This window comes from Gobius niger (genome assembly GCF_951799975.1).
Source record: "Gobius niger genome assembly, chromosome: 15".
NCBI classification, from domain to species: domain Eukaryota; kingdom Metazoa; phylum Chordata; class Actinopteri; order Gobiiformes; family Gobiidae; genus Gobius; species Gobius niger.
The window spans coordinates 21,914,517-21,937,829 of record NC_136866.1 but is presented as its reverse complement, the minus strand read 5'-3'; the positions used below and the strand labels follow the sequence as shown (position 1 = coordinate 21,937,829).

The following is a 23,313-nucleotide window of genomic DNA, read 5'->3' as shown; positions in this document are numbered from 1 at the left end:
TCAACATTGCACCGTTTCTGTGGGCGGCCTGAAAACACCTTTGTGTGCTTGTAGTAACTGATTTTATCTTAACGTCAGCAGTCCTATGTAAACTAGGAGTGAAGGGGCGGGTACAATTCATGGCAGCACCCACAGGAACATCCGGATAAAGGTGAATAGACAGTTTCTCGTTGGGACATGAACTGCCCTTGCCAAGTTAGTACTTTCGATACCTTACCTTAGACAGGACCCCCTGCACTAAAAACAACAGTATATTAAACTGCAGACTCAACGGCCTGAGTTTCCTAGAGCTGGACTCGATTGCCACCTCAAAACATTTATTTCTGACAGTCAAGAAAACGCCACGGCCGCGGTGGGGGCCCCACATAAAAATGTGAAAAATCGAGCTGGAGAATTCATTCATCCTTTTTTACTGGCCGCGGCGCAGTGAGATGAGTGATGCGCGCGAGCACACACAAACACAGACTGGCTGACTGCCCCAAAGATACATTCATCCAAGCTGTGATCTAAAAGCAGACGGAAGGGCTTAGGGGGCATGGTGTGAGATCAGATTCAAATTTATATATATAACTGTGCTTCATTTTTTACTCTGGCTTTTCCTCACATGTTAGTTAGTCAGGCATTAGGCAGAAGAATTTCCTGTTACTGCCTCCGTGCTCATTTCTTTACCTCTGAAGTGTTAACAGGAGGTTCGAGGGGGTACATTTGTCTTGACATAGTCTAAATGCCTGGCCCAGAGTAGTGAACATGAGCTCGCCTGCCTGACTTGTTAAAGGACATAGTGACATTAGCTTGGTCAGCCAAACAGATACATTTTCAAACTTCTCTCTTGAGTGATTCATGCTTGTGCTTCGACTGCGACTTCCTTTGTCTATAAAAGGTGATTTTCTGAAGAGTTTGTAAAATTAGCATGTGGTAAAATGACTCCTTTTGGATTGTTTTATCTTCTATTTAACTCAGGGGTGTGGCCAGGATTCGGTTTTTCCATACTGTGATGTTCTTACCTGAGCTTAGACGAGTTGATGCATACTTGTGCGTGCCCGTGGAAGCTTCTAACTTCAACCATAGGAATATACTGGAGCCATAGGAATATACTGGGAGAGGCCAAATGCTAACAACATCTTTGGTCTTTTTGCATGACTGAGGGCACACAGTTCTTCCGTACTGGGATATGTTCTTACCTGAGCTTTGGCGAGTTGATACGTACCTGTCTGGTCATTGTTCGTGCCCGTGGAAGAGCGCGGTAGCTTCCAAATTCACCCCCGTTTGGAGCCATAGGAATACAGTGGGAGTACTTTTGTAATTTTGAGTGACTGAGCCCACGCACAAAGACCAGACAGGTATGCATCAACTCGTCTAAGCTCAGGTAAGAACATATTTCAGTGTGGAAGAACGGTGGCCTGTTCCTTTAAGAAGTTTAATTTAATCTCATATATGCTGAAATGAATAAAATCAAATTAACATCTCAATCCCCCCCTTAAACCAAGCAGTTCTCCAATTTGGCTTTACCCAAATCTAAAAGCTTCTTGACTGGCCTCATTTCATAGCGAAAGCCTGCAAAACTGATCTAAAAGCGTTTTTGTTGTGTTTTTTGTGGCTTTTTCATTGTTTTTTTTCTCGTGGTTTTTGTCATCTTTTCGTCGCGTGTTTGTCACCTTTTTGTCGCACTTAAGTCACTTCTTAGTTGTATTATCGTTGCTTTTCGGCCACGTTTTTTATCACTCTTCTGTCGCTTTTTTGTCACGTTTTCATCCTGCTTTTCGTTGCTTTTCGTTCGAGAAGCTTTCAGATTCGGGCAAAGCCAAACAGGAGAAAAATGTGCTCGGTTCAGGTGGGGTTAAGAGTTTAACGTACGCAAGCTCACTCAGCTGCTGAAATACAATTGTTGAATCCTCAATTCAAATCTTTGTTCCTCTCGCCACTCCTCCTGGGAATCAAAGGGAGGAGTGGCCCCTCATGCACAATACACCAAGTACTGCATGTCGATAAACACTGAGGACTGGATAAGAGAATTTCCCACCGCTGAATATGTCAACAGAAGGGATTCCCTGTTGAGAACGGCCGCACGTCCTTTAGGAATTGATCATGGAAAGCAGTAGCTCTGTATTCGGTATCTCGGTGCTCAGGCTTGATCCGGGCTAATGCTCCTATTAATTACCGCGGGCTTACATTGTGTTTGGCTTCTTGCTCCGACTAAGTGCTATCAGATCGGCCTCAGACCTCTGTGAGTGGACCAGCTGGAAAAATACTATTGTAGGATCCTGGCGCTGTGTGATCAGAGATGCTATCCGTATAGGACCCGTTATCCGATCTGCGTATAGTCGCCTATAATGCAGGGGGATGCTCATGTGTTTATATACGCTTCAGCCTCACACGTGCAGGAGCGTGTTGTTTGCAGACGGCGTGTCCACTCTCACTGTGCGTCTCCCTGTCTCCCCACATCTGGTATGAATCGGCGCGTGTTTCCGGCGGCCGTCCGTCTGGGCAGGGAAGTGCCAGGCGCTATCGAAAAAATCGGCGCTGTTTTCACAGGGATGATGGGAATCTCAGGGACTTTCCCCCTACGGCAGTGAAATCATCCTCTTCCCGGCTCTTTAAATACCCCCGGCTTTCATTCCTCCGCCCCACCGGGGTTACCATAAAACAGCTGAGGCGTCTTGTGTTTGGCAACAGTTGTCAGTCTGGAAGGTGCAATTAACCCATGAAAATACTGTACTTACTGTCACGTCCCGCTAAACAAATGGAGCGCGAGGGCTGGGTGTTTGCTGTGGAAATTGGACAATAATGTGGTTGGTGGACACGCTGGATTCCTCTGAGCGAAAAGAGCAGTTGTTGTAAAGGCCGTGACCTATCGGTTAAGGTGGAACTGCCCAATTAGTCCAAGAGAATAGAGAGGTGTAGATGCTACTGTAAATGTCCAACCTGGCAAAATAAACCCTTTGAAACTCTATGTTAGCCTTCTTAACCTCTTGCTGTATTTTATCCATTTCGGCTTTACCCAAATCTAAAAGCTTCTGTACTGGAGAGCTTGCAGCCTATAGGCCAGTGTAACGCCTCATTTGAGTTTTTGTGGCAATTTTTTTGCTGCAACTACATCGCTATTTTTGACGCATTCTTGTTGCTTTTTTGTTTCTCTTTTGTTTTATGTTTTTGTCGCTCATTTGTTGATTATTTTGTGACTTTTTGTTATTGCATTTTGTCACTTTCTTGCCACTTTTCTTGTAGCGTTTTTGTCACTTTTTTGTTGCACTTTCATCGCTTTTTTTTGGGACACATTCTTGTTGCTTTTTTGTCGCTCTTTTGTTAACTTTTTTGTCGATTATTTTGTGGCATTTTTAGTTGGTCACATTTTTGCCACTTTTCTTGTTGCTCTTTTGTTCCTTTTTGCCGCTCTTTTGTTGATTTATTTATGGCTTTTTATTGTATTTTTGCGACTTTATTGCCACTTTTCTTGTAGCGTTTTTGTCACTTTTTTGTTGCATTTTGTTGATTTCTTTGTGACTTTTTTGTATTGTGTATTTGTCACTTTTTTGCCACTTTTCTTTTTTGCCACCTTTCTTCGTGTCACTTTTTTGTTGCACATTCATCACTTTTGTGACACCGTTGCTCTTTCGTTACTTTTTTGTCGCTCTTTTGTTGATTTTTTGTGTGGCTTTTTCATTGCCTTTCTGTCACATTTTGCCACTTTCTTTGTTGAGTTTTAGTCACTTTTTTTGCTGCACTTTCATTGCTTTTTTTCGTGACACATTTTGCCACTTTTTTGTTACTCTTTTGTAGCTTTTTTGACACTTTTTGTTACGTTTTCATCCTCGTTTCCTTCTCGTTTTTGTCACTATTTTGATCATTTTTTTTTCAAGAGACTTTTAGATTTGGATAAAGTCAAACTTGAGTTAATGTGAGGGTTAATTAAGAGTAATTTGATTTGAATTCGACATTTCAGATGTAAATAAATATCTTCTTTTCTGTTTCCTGACCTCACCGTCGCTGTCATTGCCTCTAAATCTAAAATCTATCGTCTGTCTCGTGCAGAATCCCCGTTAACTGCTTCTCCATTCGCAGTTACACAGGGAGGACTTGTCGCGCTCTGTCTCCCGCCTGCCGCCGCCGCCAAGCCTCTAATTTACTGGTCAACTGGGTCTTCCTCTCCTCCGCCCCCCTACTCCGAACCCCCTCCGTCTGTCCCACTATGTCTGTCCCACTGCTATTTATTCCCATCACTAGGAGACGGCTGCGCACAAAGCAGGCACTGTGTCCGGGAGCTTTTTTAGAATAGAGATTCAGTCTGGTGAAAGTGGAAACGCTATGATTGACTGGGCAGAATGCACGCAGCGAGACGAATCATCCCGAGGAGCGGCAGTGAACAATTATTAATACACTGTTTAACCCTTTATAGGACACTGAAATACATAATCTCAATTTAAGAGTGTTATTGGGGGACATAGCACAAGTTTATTTTAAAAAGTTTCACTATCAAGCAGAAAATCAATGTGAGCGAAGTTACCATGCCCTTTAAGGGGTAAAAAAAATACAAAGGTTTATATATAAAACATCCAAAAAGTACTCTCATGTCTCGGGGAGGTCTATGTACTCAGGAGACATTGTGTTTTGTGATATTTATGTTTTATGATCACACCTGTCATAGGCAAGAGCTTTTGTAATGTGATTGTGCTTTACTTGCAGTGGGCGGGGTCAGTCACCTCCAATATTGTTTTGGACTGGACTAATAATAACCTTTGGCAACATAAAAACATAGTCCTAGGGTTTATTGGTTGTTTTGTCAAGAAAATACTGTAAGCGTGAACAATAGGTTCCATGGGCATGTCCAAATATAGACAAAACTAATTTACTTTATAGGTTTAAGTGAACAGGGCGTATGATCAAATATGGTGCCTGCCTTTTTCATGCTGTATTTTGTCTTATTTCACTACGTCCTCCAAAACAACACATATATCATCACTTAGCACAATTATTCACCAATAAAATGTGTTGAGTTGAATGAGTTTCATCAACTTACCATGGTTAGTTTTCAAGTTATGTAAAGAAATGTACCATGAGTTTAGCCAGACTTGGTTTTTTTTTCAGACTTCAGAGAAAACAGGAAGTTGAGAGCGTGACCGGTCTCTCCTGATTGGTCAAATATCACAGTAGTGGGATCTGTGATGTAGGGTGATCTCTTCTGATTGGCTGAGTGAGGACTACATGCTTCTTTACCTTACTGATGTGCAGCTGTGAGGCCATACGTAAAATGTGCGGAAATTACCAAAAGTAGAAGTGAAGTGAGTTATTTGCAGCTACGATGCCATGATGTCTGTTTGTCTTGAAAAAAAACAGAAGAAAATCTGTCGTCACTTGTCGCGGACAGAGTGTGTCTCCATTGTTTCTCAACTTCTTTCATCACGACAATCCCTCTTCAGAATGAACTAATTTGTTGTGACAGGTCAGATGGCACTTCAAACGCATTTTTGTTTAATTTTTAGCGCGATGAAAAAGGGCAGAGAAAGAGTCTTTTAGAAAGCGCTGTTTGTATTGCATTAATGAATTAGTTTGAGAGTGCAATGAAGTATGTGCGAACAAAGAGGCTTGATCTGAGAAACTCATTCCACATTCCCAATGTTTTTTTTTTTTTGTACAAGTAACACGAAGGTCCTGCTTTCATTCCTGGAGCGTGTTAGGTTTTGCATGTGGAGTTGACATGTTCTCCCTCCCCTGTGTTGGAAGAGATTTTTTGGTGCAAGAGAACATGATCGATGCATGTGTGTCACATTGCCCTCTGTGTCAGTTCCATTGCTAATTCAAACGATGTCTCTTTTTTTTTTTTTTTTTTGATCATTGCGTTAATCTTCTCCTCGTTTCACTCCCACCCTCACCGTGGGTTCACTGCCAGCGCTTTGTTCCCCCGGTGCCGGCAGCAGCAGCAGCAGCAGAAGCAGCAGCAGGCAGCAGGTTGGGCAGGATTCTGAAGTAGTCGGCTGTTTCTTTGCCCGAGCCAGATGGAAGCGAGCCAAACACAGCAGGAGTTTCTACGCTCCACTGTTTGATATTTACACTACCGCCTTCACAGGGAGCGAGCGCGGCACCAGCAGCGGCGGCGGCGGCAGACACATCCACACACTCTCTCCCTCTGCTGAGTGTGCACTGTCTCCGTCGGCCCCTCCTTTGCCAAACTCACGCCCGCCAATGGAGCCATGAGCTGTTTTTAGGAGAGAGGGATGGGTACGGTTAGACACAGAGGTGACATAGGCCCGCACTATTTTACGCAGTGTATCCAACAGCGATTTTTCTGACGAGTAGTGAAGTTTCTAATATTCTACACCTACCACAGCATTATGGCTCTTAAAAGACAAGAATAAACTGCTGAACTTATACAAGAACCACATGCATCTGAACTGGGATTGCAGGTTGTATACCAGGGGTGCCCAAAGTGGGAAAATTATGTTGGCTCGCCAGAGAGAGACCTACTTTTGCGTGTGTATGATTAATACCAACTGTCTCCCATTCATTCTCAATGGTAAATATGGATGCAGTGCGCTTTTTGGCCACCAGGGTCTAATTGGGGGCGCTGTTTCACTCCTTTCGCAAAGTTAAGGAAACGCTGCTGTGGCGTCTTGGTGCTTATCAACACATCAGCACACATCAACTTTACTGTTTTTCCAACTTTTGTTGCAAACGTTGTTGACATCAACAAAGGTACATGTTAAAAAGGGACTTATAATATTATTTATGCTGAACTGACACGTTCAAAATGATCTAATGTGGCATTTTCTTTGAGTTCACAAATGAATGAGGTAAAGTCACTGTAGGTGCTGTAGATGCAGGTGGTGTTGTTTACATTTTACACTATATTGCTACAATTGCTGATTTTGTTCTACTAAAACTGGCTTTTGCCATAGTTAACATTTGTTTTAATGTAGCATGTTATTTGCATAGATAGAAGTAACTATTGTTATTTGCATGTATTTCACGCTTGGGCCCACAGGCACTTTTTAATTTTGGTCCTCGGAGACAAAAAGTTTGGGCACCCCTGTTTTATACATAAACAGACCCCACGCAGAGTCAAGTCAAGTTTGTTTGCTCTGGACATTATATTCCCTCAATCAATGGCGTCGAACTTTTCACTCGAACTACCACCCAAGACTAAAGGAAAAGGGCTACGACTGAACCAAACCTAAAATATAACAAACAACTGCAGCCATTGCGATTTTTGTCCTTGGCCTAAGTGCGTATGTCTAACCGTGCTAAATATCGTTCGCACTGTAGGAGTGAGTGCATTTAGGCGGAGGAATGCAGCACAGGAGAGCGAGTTTGGCAGTGGTTCGACTCCTGTGGGGATAATAGTTCTGTGGCGTGAGAGACAGTGTTTACCTGAAGGATGCCTCCGGTCACGTCTAAACACTTTGAGAGACGCTTTCTCCGTCGTTCTCCTGCACAGTTTTTGTTTTCTTCTGCATGCTTGTTTAAGATAATTGCCTTTAAGATTCTTAGTAGGGTGTGATGTCTTTTTTAATAACACATTGAATGTTATGCACTTGCTTTGTAAACATTACCCCAGGAGGAAACATTATGATCCGAAATGACTGGCAGATTCAATACGTATTAACTTGTCAATCTCATAAACGCTGTACAAATAATCTTAACTGGAAAGGCCTGTTCCCTGACGTCTGTTTCCTCTCTGTTTGTTTGTGCACAGGGCATCGCCAGAAGCTGGAAGACCCCCCCAAGACGGGCCTGTTCTCGGACCGGCTGAGCGAGCTGGAGAGGATGAGGGTGAGGGTGAGCGTGCCCACCCAGGGCCCCAGACCCACGCTCAACACCGCGGCTAACTCCTTCAGCCCACAAGGACAGACGCAGATCACAGGTGAGCTCCAAAAAACCAACACACAACACCATCCAGGGTCGAGCGATCGCAAATACCGGCCGGACAAAAGACAAAGAACCCAGATCATTGCAGCGGAGAAGCAGTCGTACAAGATTGAGTTATGTATTATATGTTGTAATAGTGCCGTAATCCGATTGACATAACCTAGAATAATGTGGCGTAATCTGATATTTCCCATCAGTACACCATTGAAATAGACAAAGGAGGAAATAAATACACAAGGTACAGATTTTCTTCATTTTTATTATTTTAATATATAAACATGAGGCAGTTTTCCCACGGTCATTTATGCATCATTTGGTTTCCACATCAGATTTGGGGCCCTAATACTGTAATACAGGCAATTTCACATTGTAAATCTAGTTTACACTCGCTATGTAGCACCTGTCTTGATAAATGAAACCCAAGGTTGAAAGCTAAACCACATCTCAGAGAACTAACACATCGATATCATCTTTTTTTCGGTAACTGAGGAAAATAACAAAATACAGTAATATATTAGTCATTCCAATTGAAGTAACTCAAGTTACAAGTGCATTTAAAGCAGTACTAAGTAACTCGTGCCCCTAGAGGCCATCAGCACCACTGCAGGTGTCGTAGCATGTGGTTTTTTACTCATTAATTGTCTGTGAGAGTAAATTCTACGTTGACATAAAAGACAAAGGGAGAGAGGGATATTGTACATCCAATTACACAATGGAGATATTTTTATTCACACAAACTTGGCTGTAAATACTGTTTAAGTGGCGCTACCCGCAGTTAGCTTTGCCCGTTCTGGCCAGAGACACCAGGGGGAGATGAAAGACACCCCAATCATCCCATTAACAGTTGTATTACTCCCAAAGGGGCTACGAAAAGGATTTATTACGGTAAACGAGTTACTTAGTGCTGCTTTAAATGATTTGTATTGATGTACGAACTAGATCTGCAGTTGCGTATACCTAACTTCACCATTGCCAAAACACAAGAGAATGAGGAAAAGCGAAGGAAAAGGAAATCTCTGACTGCACTTTTGCGGTGGCATTATTACTATTTTCAGTTTATATTTTGCCAAAAGTAACTCAAAGTAGTGAAGCCCTGTTACAGTAACATGTAATACAAACATATTACACTACTAATATAGAATATATTTATCATTTTAAGGTAACTTGCCCAACACTTGCACAACCAGTTACATACATAATCTGTAGCAGGATGTTTTTAATAGCAATAGAAACAACAGCGGTATACTCTCAGTTTTAGTGTTATTAGTAATAATCCGTGTATCCGTTACTGTAGTAGTTGCACTTTAATCAACTGTATAGTGTAAAATTACATCATCTGCACTCATTAAGATCAATCCATCTTCAGTCAAATGACACTCCCAGCTGAAAACCCAAACTTCTTTGAAAACTATCTAAACGTTCTTCAAAGCGACTTTCATCTCTTTCAAATGTAATTCGATACATTAAACTTTCAGAGCGGTCTCTAATTGAAAAGAGTCTTTTGTCTGCAGTGAAAAGATGTTTTAGCCTGAGCTTTAATCATGGTTTCACATTTTAATGGCGTTCATCCAAGGACATGCGAGTGCGAGTTAATTAAGACATCTAATAGTTTATTTCGACCCAGCTTTTACTGGCAGGAGTCACTGTGGTGATATTATCATGTTACACAAATCAGCTCATGCACGGCGTTCAAGAATACAAAAAAAACAAAAAAAAACTGGAGCGCAAAAACCCTGTGGTTAGCAAGCCGCAGACCGATAATACAATGTGAAAAGCCATTCTCCCTGATGGGGCCGAGTCAGTTCACACGTGTCACAGCCGAGTTGGATCGTCTGTCCCTCTGTCTCCGTCACTTCATCAGACGACATCCAGGAAAGAAACCCCATCTGTCACGCCTCAGGATGGCCGCCACCCGATCGCTCACACCTCCGCGGCCCTTCATTTAGTTCTTAGTTACTCTCAGGCTTTGCTTCGCCGTCTTAACTGAGCAGATCATTTGAGGGATGGTTGAACAGGGGAGCAGTAGAAAGGACATGAGTATTGAGTAATGTAGCGGCGGCAGGACATGATAATATGAGACCACATGAAAACACTTGTCAATGCTAATGCAAAAATGTACAGGCTTGTTTTCACAGTCTTGTTTGCGTTGTGTGGGCTCACATGTTAGTTGATCATATTGATACATTAAAAAGATATTAAATTACCTTGTTTTCATTTAGTTCAATGTTTTTTGTGTTTCAATTCCTGTATGGAAAGCACACAGGAAGTGACCTTTGAAGAGGTAGAAGATCCATTACAGTTCATATGTTCCATACTGTACATTAATTTAAGTAGCAGTACTTTTACAATACTTTTTTTGATACCTATTCTAAAATATTTGTCATCTAGAATCAGAAAACAGAATTATAATCTGAATTAATGCCATAAAAGACCACAACCAATAACTTCCTATAATGCTGTCTCTGTAGCTATAGGCATCACAACCACAACTTGGTCTCTAAAGACACTTTTTTTCCCCCCAGTGCTTGCTTCTTTATATATATATATATATATATATATATATATATATATATATATATATATATAACGTTTTTCAGTAACTGTAAGGAATATAACATATTACTTAAACAAAACATGGGAATATATTAGTCATTACATTTAAAGTAACTCGAGTTACAAGTGCATTTAAAAGCATGAACGAAAAAATGCCAACCCCCCCAAGTAAAATGCAGCATGCCAGATTAAGTTGGACACTGGTGTATAAGATCTGCAGTCTGTAGTTAATGTTGTCAAAACAAAACAAGAGAATAGGGGAAGTGAAAGAACTCTCTGACTCTGATTATTACTATTTTCAGTGTATATTTTGCCAGAAGTAACTCAAAGTAGTGTAACTCAGCAACATTTTTTGAAACAGTAATATGTAATACAAACATACTACATTTTTAGGGCTGCAATCACTAATATAGTATAATTTTTAAGTCACTTGCCCAACACTGATCAGTAGTGCCTAAACATATTTTTCCAATACCATAACATTGGTTTACAGTACAGTACCCTGTGGTTCCCCGTCACAATAAGTCGTAATTATAAAATCATTGAAACCTCTCTTTTGCTCTTTCACTTTGAAAACCTTACCTTACATCACCTCAAGTACTTGTATCTTATATTCTTTTTTTTTAACAATATACACCATAATATTGTCAACCATTTGGCTACACTTTGCAGTATTGTAGTAACATGGTAACTAATGACAACGGGGGTCAATGCATTTAGCAGCACTGTTTCCGTATTACTACAAAGAAAATGTTAGCTATGTTTTGGTTGTTTTATTAGTATTATTATTTACACTTGGTTATAGGTTTATGTTTATTACTATTACATAAATTAGAATGTTGTTGTTACATTTTAGGTACCATGCTATTTCCATCCAATCACCTTGCTATAGTCTGTTCCATAGTGACATGATGCCAACTTCCTGTTTCCTGTCCTATTCACACAGAGAATTAGGTGTGTCTTGTCAAAAACATGTCGGCATAATTTACGTTAAGTTTCCAGAGTTTATTATCCACTTTGGGTTTTTACTTTACACCATGACGGAGAGACCTTTTGTCATTTCCCCCTCGCTGCAGTTGGAGTTGTTTTCATGGTTGTCCTCTGCTGTGTTTACCTCTTGGGCGTGTGCCAGCCAGGCTCTCTGTGTCTCAGCTGCGAGCGCAATGTTTTATAAGGCAAACAGGAAGATCTCTCGGGAGGGTAAACATTGTCATTACGGAGGATGTTACGCAATATGCCCAACTGATTCTTGCTCCGAAACAAGAACGCGTTACCTGTACAGTTTGAGAGTTAATGTCACAAGTGGCCAGCGGGTTTTGTGGGGGCTCAGGATCTCTACTGTTGAAGCTAAGCAGTTGTATGAGTGTGTATTGGTCTATTATCTCGCTATGTTTACACCACCTCATCACCACCGAACTTTGTATTTCTCGCCCACTCCTTCAACAAACTGATCCTGCCTGTGGCCCAGTAAGCTTCCTTGTGCCGTTTTGTACGATTGATGAGCTGTCATAGGTTTTGAGCTTGTTTCTCTTGTCCCTGTACAGATGATCTCAGGCTTGCACCCTCTACTAGCATTTTTAATATCTGAAATTCATGATACATTTGTCCTGGAAGTCAAATTCTACCAAATAATGGTACAGAAACATGGAGAGGAAGTGTAACACAGCAGACAACATCACAAAGGACCCCATTTTGACTCAACTTTGTTTGATTTTGCTAATGGTCTGCCAAAAACAGTCGAAAATCACTCAGAAATACTCATTTTCACAGGATTAAACCATCAATTCCCCCCATTTTGCAAGTATAACAGGGAAGAAGTAAAGTGGCTAAAGCACATCTGTGTTTAATGTCGCCGTACTGTTGGTTCAGAGACTTTAAACATTATAGGTGAATGTTTGTCTTGACTCAGAGGCAGCACCTGTCAGGGTAATTCTTCTCTCTCTCTCTCTCTCTGTGTGTCCCTGGGCACTCTGTTGCTCTGTGTCGTTGTATGTTCAGACCCCCGTGAGCCCCAGTCCTCTCCTCCTCCCTGGTCCTATGAACAGACGTACTCGTCCTACCTGAGCCCCATGGCGTCCCCTTCCGTGCACTCCACCGCGCCCCTCTCGTCCAGCCGCGCCACGGGCCTGCCTGCCATCAGCGACGTGCCCAGACGCTTGCCAGGTAGAACCTCCGCTTTGCCGCAGTGATCATGGTGTTTGTGTGACGTCCGAGGGGACGCTCTGCATGTAGCCGAGCACATGTCATCAAAGCAGGTCTGAAACATACATATGTGCTACTCCTAACAGCACTACTGTGGCCCAGCGGCTGCTAATGGCTCCTATTTAAGTCTGCGCTGGGAGCCGGGCATGTTTTCAGAGGCGCGTCTCTAGAGAGAGCTTTGGATGCAGTTTTTTCAAACAGAGGAAGGAAAAAAAACGATTGTTTCCTTTTTTCCTCGCTCCAAGCCTTTGATCCCCGAGGAGCATGGTAATAACAGGCCCAGGCATAATAACAGACTCGTGACTGACAAATAAAGTGTCTTTATAGCAATACGGCATTCTGGGTAATTGCATTAGCCTGTAGTCTTTTTTTGTACTAACAGCAGCATCTGTGTTCCAATTTGTCTGTGTTTCTCCCCCGATGTGAAGCTCCTTTAAAACATGCCGCGGGACCAGTTCTCCCGTACACCTGTTTGACTCAGTGCCATGAGTTTTTCCTTGTGCTGTTGTGTGAAGGTAACCCTCCCCAGAGTGATCAAGCACACGGCTGTGACTGTGCATTAGAAAAGGTTTCAAACCCAGCCAGCTGCCGTGTCAGAGCTGGTTAGCATGGTCTCTCCCTGCAGCTTTCATCTCGTGAGCACAGGGCTTTGTTCTCAAAGTGACACATACACGCGCGAGCGTGCACACGTGCACTAGCACAAACATGGAGGAGCACCCCTCTGCTTCGTGCGCACCTCGAGCGCTTAATGCGTCCTAAGTGATGTGACTAAGGCTCTCAGATCTCTGCAGATCATGTTGACACCTCGCCAGGCAGCCCTGTAACACTATCCAGGATCCTAAGTTAACACAGCGACAAGTACAAGCAGAAGCTGATATGGATGCGCCTGTGCAAACTTTGAACACACACCTTCACAAAGCTGAGCTCCGGTGGCGAAATGTCAGCGCTCTAAGACTCTGTTACAAGAGATCATTAAGTCGGATGTGATGCACTCGACTTTGGAAATCTCCGGCTCCTGTCTGGTTTCAGGCTCTGTAACCTTTGGATTAACACCCATTAAAGGATCCACGTAGAGTCATGGCTCTGGTGTGGTTCTACAGACATTTGACCCATTATGTCAGCACTCAAATGGCCTTCACTACCAACTTCAAAGCTAGCATCTCCTTTTTTTTCATTTAAAACACTTCACTCCTTTGTGCTCCACACGGTGAAGTCCTTGCACCCCCTGCTGTCGTCTCTCACTAAGAACCAGGGTTCAGATATTCTAAATTGTGTGGCGTGACCAGTTTACAGTGTGTTCATGAAAATGATCAGTTTTGTTTTCAGAAATGTAAATTATTACAAACATTTTTACTGGCTTGTTTACTCATATTTGCCTATTTAAGAATGAAGATCATTGTGTGGAAAGGGGAAGTTTTAAAAGTCTTAATTGACAGCATATGCAGTCAGGCGCTGGTGCCAAACCCTCAGCTCGACGATTCCACTGTACACATGCCGTAAACAGAGCGTCCGCCCCCTGTCTTCACACTGCAGACATGGTGACACGGAAGACGCCTGGTGATTTATGATAAGAGCGCTGTTGAGGGCCCAAACGGAGACAGGAGCGCGGCTGCAGTGTGAACTGGGAGCGGCGGTGGTCGGGTAAGGGGGGAGCGCAAAGAGGACCCTCCACTTCTCCTCCTCCGCCCCGATCGCGGATCTCACCGCAGTCAGTTAGCGGTTTTTCGGGGGGTACTTTTTTTTTTTAAAGGGATGAAGCGAAGAGACGGAGAGAGGGGTGCGATGGGGGAGATGCACACATACACACCTACACACACACGTACACACACACACACACACACACACACTTACTTACACGCTGGAGCCGGTGGGAGGCGAGCAGAGGGCCACATCAGAGCTAAGTCCTGCCTCATTATGGATCTCATGGAAACTCAAAGCGTTTCCACATGTGCTGCTCCTGATTCATCCCAACTGGCTTTTTATGTGCTATATTCACACACATACACACACACACACACACACACACACACACACACACACACACACACACACACACGCACATACATAAGCTTTAAGGCTGTTTGCACACACATTTGCATGCATAAACAGTTATACAACGACATATAAACATGCACGGACACACGCTCCAAACATAGATATGCATAAACAAGTGCAGACATGTGTGGCCGATCACTGTGTTTGTGAACTTGTGCAAAAACTCAAAGTGAGGAAAACACAAAGTTGATGAACAGAATAATATTTATAGTCCAATTAGAATGCATAGCAGCGGCCACAAAAATCCATTAAGCCTGTTTTGTACATATCCGGCTGGGAATGTCTGTACAATTTGGTTTACTACCGTTTTCAGTTCTCGTGGGACTTGTTCGTTAAAGCCAATTACTCTTCCAAGACAAAGTGTTAAACAATTTATGAAGCCAAAGCCACATTTAATATAATCCTATCTGAATAAGAGGCCAAGGAGGAATAGATAAAGTAGGTCCTAAACGGTTCATTGTTGTTGAGAGTTGTGTAAAGCACTCAAGGCAATAACTCAATTTAGAGTGAGCGGGCATGGGCATGGAAGCGCTGCAGTGATGAGGCGACATGAGCTGTCTTTAGAGGAGATAACAGATTATGCAAGGCTGCCTCCTGCTGTTTAGGCCAGAAAAGACCAGAAACATAATTTAGAAAGAGAGGCTGCAAGCTCTGTTTGACACCACTTAGTTTGGATATATCATTTGTGGCTAACCATGAGCATTATGACAACGGGCAAAACTTCCCTGACCTGGCTAACCTCTATTTTATGTAATATTCAAGTCATTTAATCAATTTTAATGGTTTAGAAGTATTATCTAGGTCCTGGAATGTAGAGTTTCATTATAAAACACATAAAAATGCCATCTTTTGACTTAACCGTTAAGCTTTGGGAATTAATGGTGTAATCGACAAGAATAAGCTCTGTGATGTGCTGCTGAAATGAGCTGTGGAAACTTTGATTAAAAACGACTAAAATGACAGTCTTGTAGTCATGTGTTTGGGGTTGTTTGAGCATTGAGGACGTTGTTATTAAAGGGGGGGTATTATGCAGCATTGACTTTATAGAGGTTTTTTACCGTGTTACAAAGCTGAGCTGTGTTTTGGGCCGCGAACACATCTTTCAGCCGTCTTTGGATCTTCTCCGGTGGCTATTTTTAGCTTTGTGCCGACAGCCCCCATAAAGCTCCTCCTGAGGTCCGATGTATCCAGGAAATGTTTTCCTTACCCCCGATCTCTCGCCCAGCTTAATCCTGTTGTTGTGAAGTGACACTCACGCTTGCATCACCACAGAGCCACGCAGACTTGTTTTTAATCTTTATTGAAACAGCTTGAGGGGCTATGGTAGTTTGAGTGAATTTTCCATGAATGAAAATACCTGGATATTTTGTTTTGGCTGTTTTAGATCAATATTGTGTAAGACAGTGATAAATATTTGTTTGACATACGGTAATCATCAAATACCTGCAAAAAGCATAAGACCCACTCTTTAATGACTCACACTGACCTGGTCTCTGCTTGTATAAGATCTGACCTGTGTCTCAGTATCATGATGATGCCCTTGATGTTTGGTCACACCGCCTTTACTCTGCCCGATCCCGTCAGACCTCTGAAGCTCAGCAGGGAAGGGCCTGGCTGGTACTTGGATGGGAGACCGTTTGGGAACACCAGGAAGCCTGGGTGAATGTAGTGAATGTGGAGGTGGTCGGAGAGGCCGATGGCACAGACTAGCAGTCAGTCTAGCAGTCTAACAGTAGCTTACCACCGAGTATGGAGTGAATGAATATCTTGGTAATACAGGCTTGTAAAGTGCAATACAAGTGTAAACCATTATTGATGTGGTGGTCTCTAACAGGGCAAGCTAGGACCTCCCCGCAAATAACAAGTTAAACTTCTCTCTACTAGAAGAGTAAAAGTACACCCTGCTGCTAAGAGATCATTAGTTGCAGATGAAGCCGCTGGAGATAAGACGCGATGTCCTTAACACGAAAACAACTCAGGCTTGAGAACATTTTTCTACCATGGAAATGTATGGCTGAGAGTTTACACAAACATAGCAACTATAGTTAGTTCATTATGGTTTATTGCACTGGCTGATTGATTTCTGCTGTTAAATTCATACATAATGCCCATTTACTCAACTTGTGGCTGAAGAAATGTGTCTTTGGGCTGGATCATGTGGATTTTATCACATTAATGACACACTTGGTTTTGGGATGATTTTTCTTAAATGGGGTAAATGATCCAAACACATCCTCTTGAATCACAGCAACACGACTTTATCGAAATAGCATACTGATTACGTTCTCTCCTCTGTGTTTCTCTGCAGGTTCCTCTGAACTGGGTCCGTTCTCGGGCCAGTTCGAGCGCCAGTTCCCGAGCCTCTCCACGCTCACGGACACGCGCTTCTCCAGCCCGCGCATGCACTACCCGCCGGGCTTCACCTACACCCCGCCGGTCACCTCCCCCATGTCCCTGGGCAGCGCTCACTACCACACCTACCTGCCGCCGCCTTACCCGGGCTCCACCCAGAACCAGAACCCGGTGCCCTTCCACCAGACCAGCAGCACGCCGTACCTCTACTACGGCACGTCCTCGAGCTCCTACCAGTTCCCCATGGTGCCGGGCGGGGACCGCTCGCCCTCGCGCATGATCCCGCCTTGCACTAGCGCCTCGACCGGCAGCACCCTGGTCAACCCCAACCTGCCCAGCCAGACGGAGGGGGGCGTGGAGGGGGACGGGAGCCACAGCAACTCCCCGACTGTCCTCAACAGCGGCGGGCGCATGGATGAAGCGGTTTGGCGACCCTATTGAAGAAGAAGAAGGAGAAGAAGAAGAAGGAAAAAAAAAAGGCTGCATTATCCTTGTCGTGAGGTTCGAAAGCACAATTTTTTTTTAATGGAGGGGATTTCTGTGCGCTCATCAGCTAAAAACTATCCCCGCCTTTTAAGTTTGAAATGAAGGTTGAGATTAAAAGAGCGAAAGAAAAAAAAACACACACATATGAGACTTGTAAAGACTTGCCTCCCCCTGGAATGTGTTTTGACCAAGGCACTACAAAGGGAGTCGTTCGCAGCAATATTGACAAAGACACTTTTCTAAGCCCGAGTGGATGAGACTACACTTCTCCTTTTTCCTAATCCACGAAGCTAAGGGATGCTTTGCTGTTATTTGTAAAAGACCGCCTCTTTTGTATCGTGTTTGTACTTTGGTAAGGCTTTTTGCAGGGCTCGTTTTGTACTATGACCATATTGAGATGCAAGTGAAGCACTGAGTAGTGGATGAGGCGTTACTTTAAGTGGTATGGACATTCATTTTGCTTTAATTTAACTTGTAAATTGTGGGTGAATTATGGATGTTGATTGAGGCGATTTTTTTTTCTTTGTTTTAACTTATAAAGCCATAAATTATGTATTGTATTTGAAACTTGAGTCGAAGAAGTGTAATCTGAATATTTTTGATGCATCTATATGACTAAGTTAAATGAATTGTTTTGATAGATAATTTAAAGAATGAGAGCTTGGATTTTGTAGCACCCAAAGATATACATGGTTTTGAATATGACTTTTCCAAAGAGTATTGCGGCCTGTTTCTTGGAGTAACTTTCAGTTTAACTGCTCCTTGTATTAAGAGCCCAGATCCATACGAGGCGTTGACACACATTTGGCTTGGAATGAAACCTTTGGTATTTATTGAGCAATAACTTGTATTGTGCCTCTTGGCAACGCCCCATGAAAGAGCTTCAATGGAGAAAATAATTATCCGTTGGGGAAATTCTGCTTCATTTCTTCAGTTTGTGTCTAATGTGCGTACAGATAATCTGTATTTTCTCTGAACGGTACATTGGTGCGGAGGTTGAGCCGTGGCCCAGTGGTGGATCTCAGTGCCACGCCGGCGGCAGACTTTGATTTTTGTGATTTTATTCCTCAGGATGGATCAGACTGGAACTCACTGCCTGTCTCCTTCAAGCACAAGACACGCCAAGTTACAGACAACTTCAGATCATGTGCAAAGATAGCTTTAAAAAAGTTGGTCTTAGTGTGTGACACACATGGTCCATGTTCAGTCTGTGAGACTGAAGGATTATCACCACAGTTCAAAACAAAGACTATGACATTCCTTTTCATTATTTATTTTTCTTTCTGCATTTTTGCTTGTTTACCAAACGGATTTGTATCTTCTTGCTTGCAAGTGTCATAAGTTAACAGTTTTGTGGCACCGTGATGAGGGAAGTCTGATGTACACAGTGTAAAATTACATGTCATCATTTTAAAGATGTCACAGCAATAGGAAAAAGTTCAACATGGAGGTGATTGGAAGCAGCTGCTGGCAGCAGAAATGTGGAGCCTTGTGTATGTTTGTTTCATAAAGCACTTACTTCTTGTTTTATTTCAGCAGCACTTGCGGCAGGCTGCCAGCAGGGCTCGTGGTTTGGGCCTCAGTGCAGGGAGCGCCACACACATGTAAAACAGAAACACTTGGCCAAACAACCATTTACATTAGAGTTGAATCTGATCACTCTCGGCACTTGGTATTCATTTGACTTTAAATTTTATACAATTTGATATTCAGCGCATGAAGGTAACACGATAACCCAATTTGAAAAAGCTGAGAAAAACACAGGCCGTTCCAAGGATCAGGCTTCAGGCCTTTCATTGCAGGTTTGCACGCAGCGCCTGCGGAGGATTCTCTCCTAATGGAATGAACATGCTGCAGTACATTTGCCCCGTGCTCCAAACCAAGTCTTTCTGTTGCTCTGCTGTAACAGAAGACTGCAAATAAAAGCCTATTAGCAGAGTTTAATGTTTTTGAGCAAGCCTATGGTAACTATGCCCACGTGTTGGACTTTATTTACTCCCTCTTCTCTTTAGACTTGACCAGGAGGAAATGGTCTTTTTAAAAGTGTTTACACATCAACGCAGCACTGACAATCCCGATCTGTTCTCATCTGTTTTTGTTTGTGTTGTGTGTTTTTTCCATGAGGTTCGGCCTATTTTTTTGTTCCTTTCTTTCTATTTCAATCACCTTTATTGTATTATTTAATGACCACCATGTAAAATATGCAGAGCTGACCTTTACCTTCCTTTACGTATAATGTATTTGTTATGTCAGTTGTTTTGCTTCTTCTCTCATGAACATTTGTCAGGAATAGCCGTCTAATGGACTGTCCATTACAAATTGCTGGTACGTTTTCAAAAAGATCTTTTTTTTTTTTTTAAGGGACAAACACCTGACAACAGTGAGTGAAATTGGCATTGTGATTGTACATTTGTTTATTTTATGAATAAAATATGACTTTTGTAACTTACTTTTTTCCCTTTTTATTATCCCACCGTACGGTCTGAAAGATGAAAGTCCTGCTAACTGTGTAGTTTAGATCAGGGGTTCTCAATCATTTCAATAATGCTTTACTAATACATTAAAGTACGATTTCTGCTTTAGACATTGTTTACACCAAGTTTAGACATAACTTAGCCTTATTTACATGTATTTTGGACCATTTTTGACCCGGTTTTGTCTTGATTTGGGCTTGATCCAGGCCTGGTTGTACTTGGAAGTTCAAATATTTGGCATGAAAGTTTTGAGAATCAAGGTCATCATTCATTAACACAGTTCCCAGAGACACACTGTTAGCCTGAGCCGTTATTTAGTGTGTATTGCGCCCCCGACCTGGTGCAGGGACATTGCAAGTGTGGTTTTCTGGCCAAAGACACCACCAATTATCCCATTAACACTTGTATTGAAGGTCTACGGAAAGGATTTATTAAGGTAAACAAGTTACTTAGTTCTGCTTTAAGCCTTCAGCTCTGGGTAAAGCTCGGTTAAAGAGAAAAGTGAGAGGTCAGACCGGTGGCCCTAGAGCCAGAATGGACATATGGCCGGTCCGCCCCTGATTCTGCAACTCTAAAACATCACTTTTCGGCCTTTATGATGCAGTAAGATCTTTTCCCCTGACTCTTTGGGTCTGATTTTCCACTGAGAGCAGACGTTTAGGCTTGTGTGTTCGGATTTGTGCGCCTGAACAAGCGTCAGTGTCATCTCCGCTCTCTCCCAACATTGTGTTTGGACCGGGACCACTGCTGCCACTGCACATGGCCCCAGTTCAAAGGTTCTCTGGGAAGAAGGAACAGACACGAGCGAAACGTGCTGGGAGCTGTTTTACATTATTCCAAGACATAATAGCCCACGCTGACACGGAGACGGGGCCAGAGCCGCGCCATCCCCGCGTGTTTTTTTTAGACTTTCGAATCTGGAACATTTTTGGGATTTCCCTGAATATATAGAGAGAGAATGAGCAAGGAGGAAGAAAAAGAAAAAAAGAGAAAAAGCCGGGCTGGTTTCAGGTTCACATTCTCCGCGTTCTCAGCCATGTCAAGCAATTATAATAATGAACTCGGGAGAAGCAATGGGACCCAGACACCCAAAGAAATTAGCATAATGTCCTGCACGCACGGGAGACGGGAGAGGCGCACTTACCGAGCGCGGTGTAGAGTTTGGTCCTTGTCAGGCTTGATTCTTAAACCAGGTTGCAACTAGTTTCGCAGCAGTGCAACAAAACAGATCGACATTTCGCGATCTGTTAAGCGGCAAAAAGGCTGAGGAGATCGAAGAGACAAACTTGGTACTTCATTCCGAGTTACATCAGGCAGTTACTAGAATTTCTGTAATTGTCACAAGCGATGTCAAATATATTGGTGTGTGTAAATGTCTACTTTCTCAGTCTGATGACGACACCCCGGACCAAAATGGCGGCTCAATGGTGGTCAAATTTGGAAAAGGATCAATGCCGACAATATCTGAATCAGCAAGTAAAGAAACTGTTGAGATCCTCTTCAAAACATTTATCTTCAATAACCATTGTTGTGGAAAAGGACTGGGAATGGTTACATTTCATTTCGCTGCTGGTAGCGATACTGGTAGCGATACTCAGCGATACTGATACTAGTTTTTTCCACCAACACTGAAATATTTGTCGTCAAGAACCATAAGACAGAACAGTAGTGTTTATTTATTCCATAAAATACAATTTCTTTCAAATTTGAATAATGTATTTGACCTTTAAAGAGACTAGATGCAAGTTGGCCATTTTATACTCACTACTGCCACCTCAGGTCATACGTGTAATTGCAACTTCTATATTAAGCTCCTGGATGATGGCAATTCGGACCTGAAGTAACAACTTTTTGAGTGACAGTGCAGGACTTCTACACATTAGGACATGGCAGGAACATGTATGGGGAGGAAAATGCTTATTTTAACATTTTTCAACTCCGTATAGTCCCTTTAATGCTGTCCCTGAGCCAACAGCATCAACACTCAGTCTCTAAAGATACTTCCAGTACCTGCTTTTGATACTTTTATTTTTTCAATACCAGTGGTACCTAAACTTTTTTTCTCTGATACTATACTGGTATTGTTTAACGATACCAAGCCCAATGCGTTTGTTGAGTGATGATGTCATCGCTCCACTTCCGGGTCCAATGGAACTTTAGCCCCATTCACTATAATGGGATTTAGCTGATTTGAACCAGCTCTAGAGCCGACTACAAGGCTCTTTATAAACATCTGATCACACAGAGATATCACATTTAATCTGGATTTCCTCTAGTAATGCTTTTCTGACATTAGTTATCAAATTATTTTCCCCATACATGATAAAGGCTATAGGCTTATCTGTTGTTATTTCAGCAGGAGATACAGATAAGGTTGTGCTTTTTGCTGTGTTTATCTATGGAACTCTCAAGTGCCTTACACAATAACTCTGTAGTGGTGGGCACAGTTCTAAACAGCTGATCTGCCAACCAAAATGAGACATAGACTGAGAATGGTCTATTGTGAAATGAAATATTATGTTGTCATGATCTTTATTAAAGGCCCTATACCTGATTTTTTTGCAATATTATATATTTTTTTAATAACAATTAAAGAGGAAATTAAAATGTTCGCTGTGGTCCAAAAACTCATTCATTGTATCATCCCAATTCTTCACTGGGACGAGTTTATCGGCACATTAAGTTTCATTACTTGCAGGGTCACTTTTCAGGGTCATTTTAACAGAAATGCGAGAAAACTCATCTTAGATACACAGTGTTTTTCCCATGAATGTCTAAGTTCACAATATACTACAGGAGGAAAAAACAAATGCGTTCCATTACTAGAAAAAAAAGAAATCAGGTAAAGTGCCTGTAAATTCCTTGTGTCTGTGAGGTCAGTGTGGAGAGTACATTAACGCCTTTGAGTGTCCAAGTAAATAAGCTACACAGTATGAATCAATGCATTGTTTTTATACAGTCTTTTTATTTACGCAGATTGACTAAATGAATTGACTTTTTTATTCTATTTGACGTGACTGTTTGGCAAAGGTAAAGGGACTACCTTACACTTTAACTGAAACACTACACTCAGAAGTGTCCCTCTGGGGTCCTACACTGCTCCATTTGTTTCCGGCTGCAGAGTTTGCCGCTGCGTGCTCTGTTTCTGCCCCATACATCTCCAGTTCTCATCTGGAGATAAACTTACAGCTCGATGGGCTTTGACTGTTACAACCGGGGGCGCCCCAGAGGGTGGCAGGGTCAGGGCTAGACGTCCAATATTACTTATACTACATCATACGCCCTTAGAGTTTACTTATATTTGCCATAACAAAGAATGTTGTAATCAAGT

The 23,313-nt window shown here is 42.5% G+C and overlaps 1 protein-coding gene across 2 annotated transcripts in view; it reads left to right on the top strand.

The window, feature by feature from the left end:
- runx2b (RUNX family transcription factor 2b) overlaps window positions 1-19,857 on the top strand; it is a 74,544-nt gene extending 54,687 nt beyond the window's left edge. Inside the window, exons 6-8 of one of the 2 annotated variants that reach the window (XM_079572770.1) lie at window positions 7,688-7,855; window positions 12,412-12,576; window positions 16,979-19,857. In XM_079572770.1, coding sequence (XP_079428896.1) covers window positions 7,688-7,855; window positions 12,412-12,576; window positions 16,979-17,463 — 818 coding nt within the window. In that variant the 3' untranslated portion in view covers window positions 17,464-19,857. The remainder of the gene's footprint in view (window positions 1-7,687; window positions 7,856-12,411; window positions 12,577-16,978) is intronic. The other variant, XM_079572771.1, reaches the window with a different exon arrangement.
- Window positions 19,858-23,313: the final 3,456 nt, after the last annotated feature.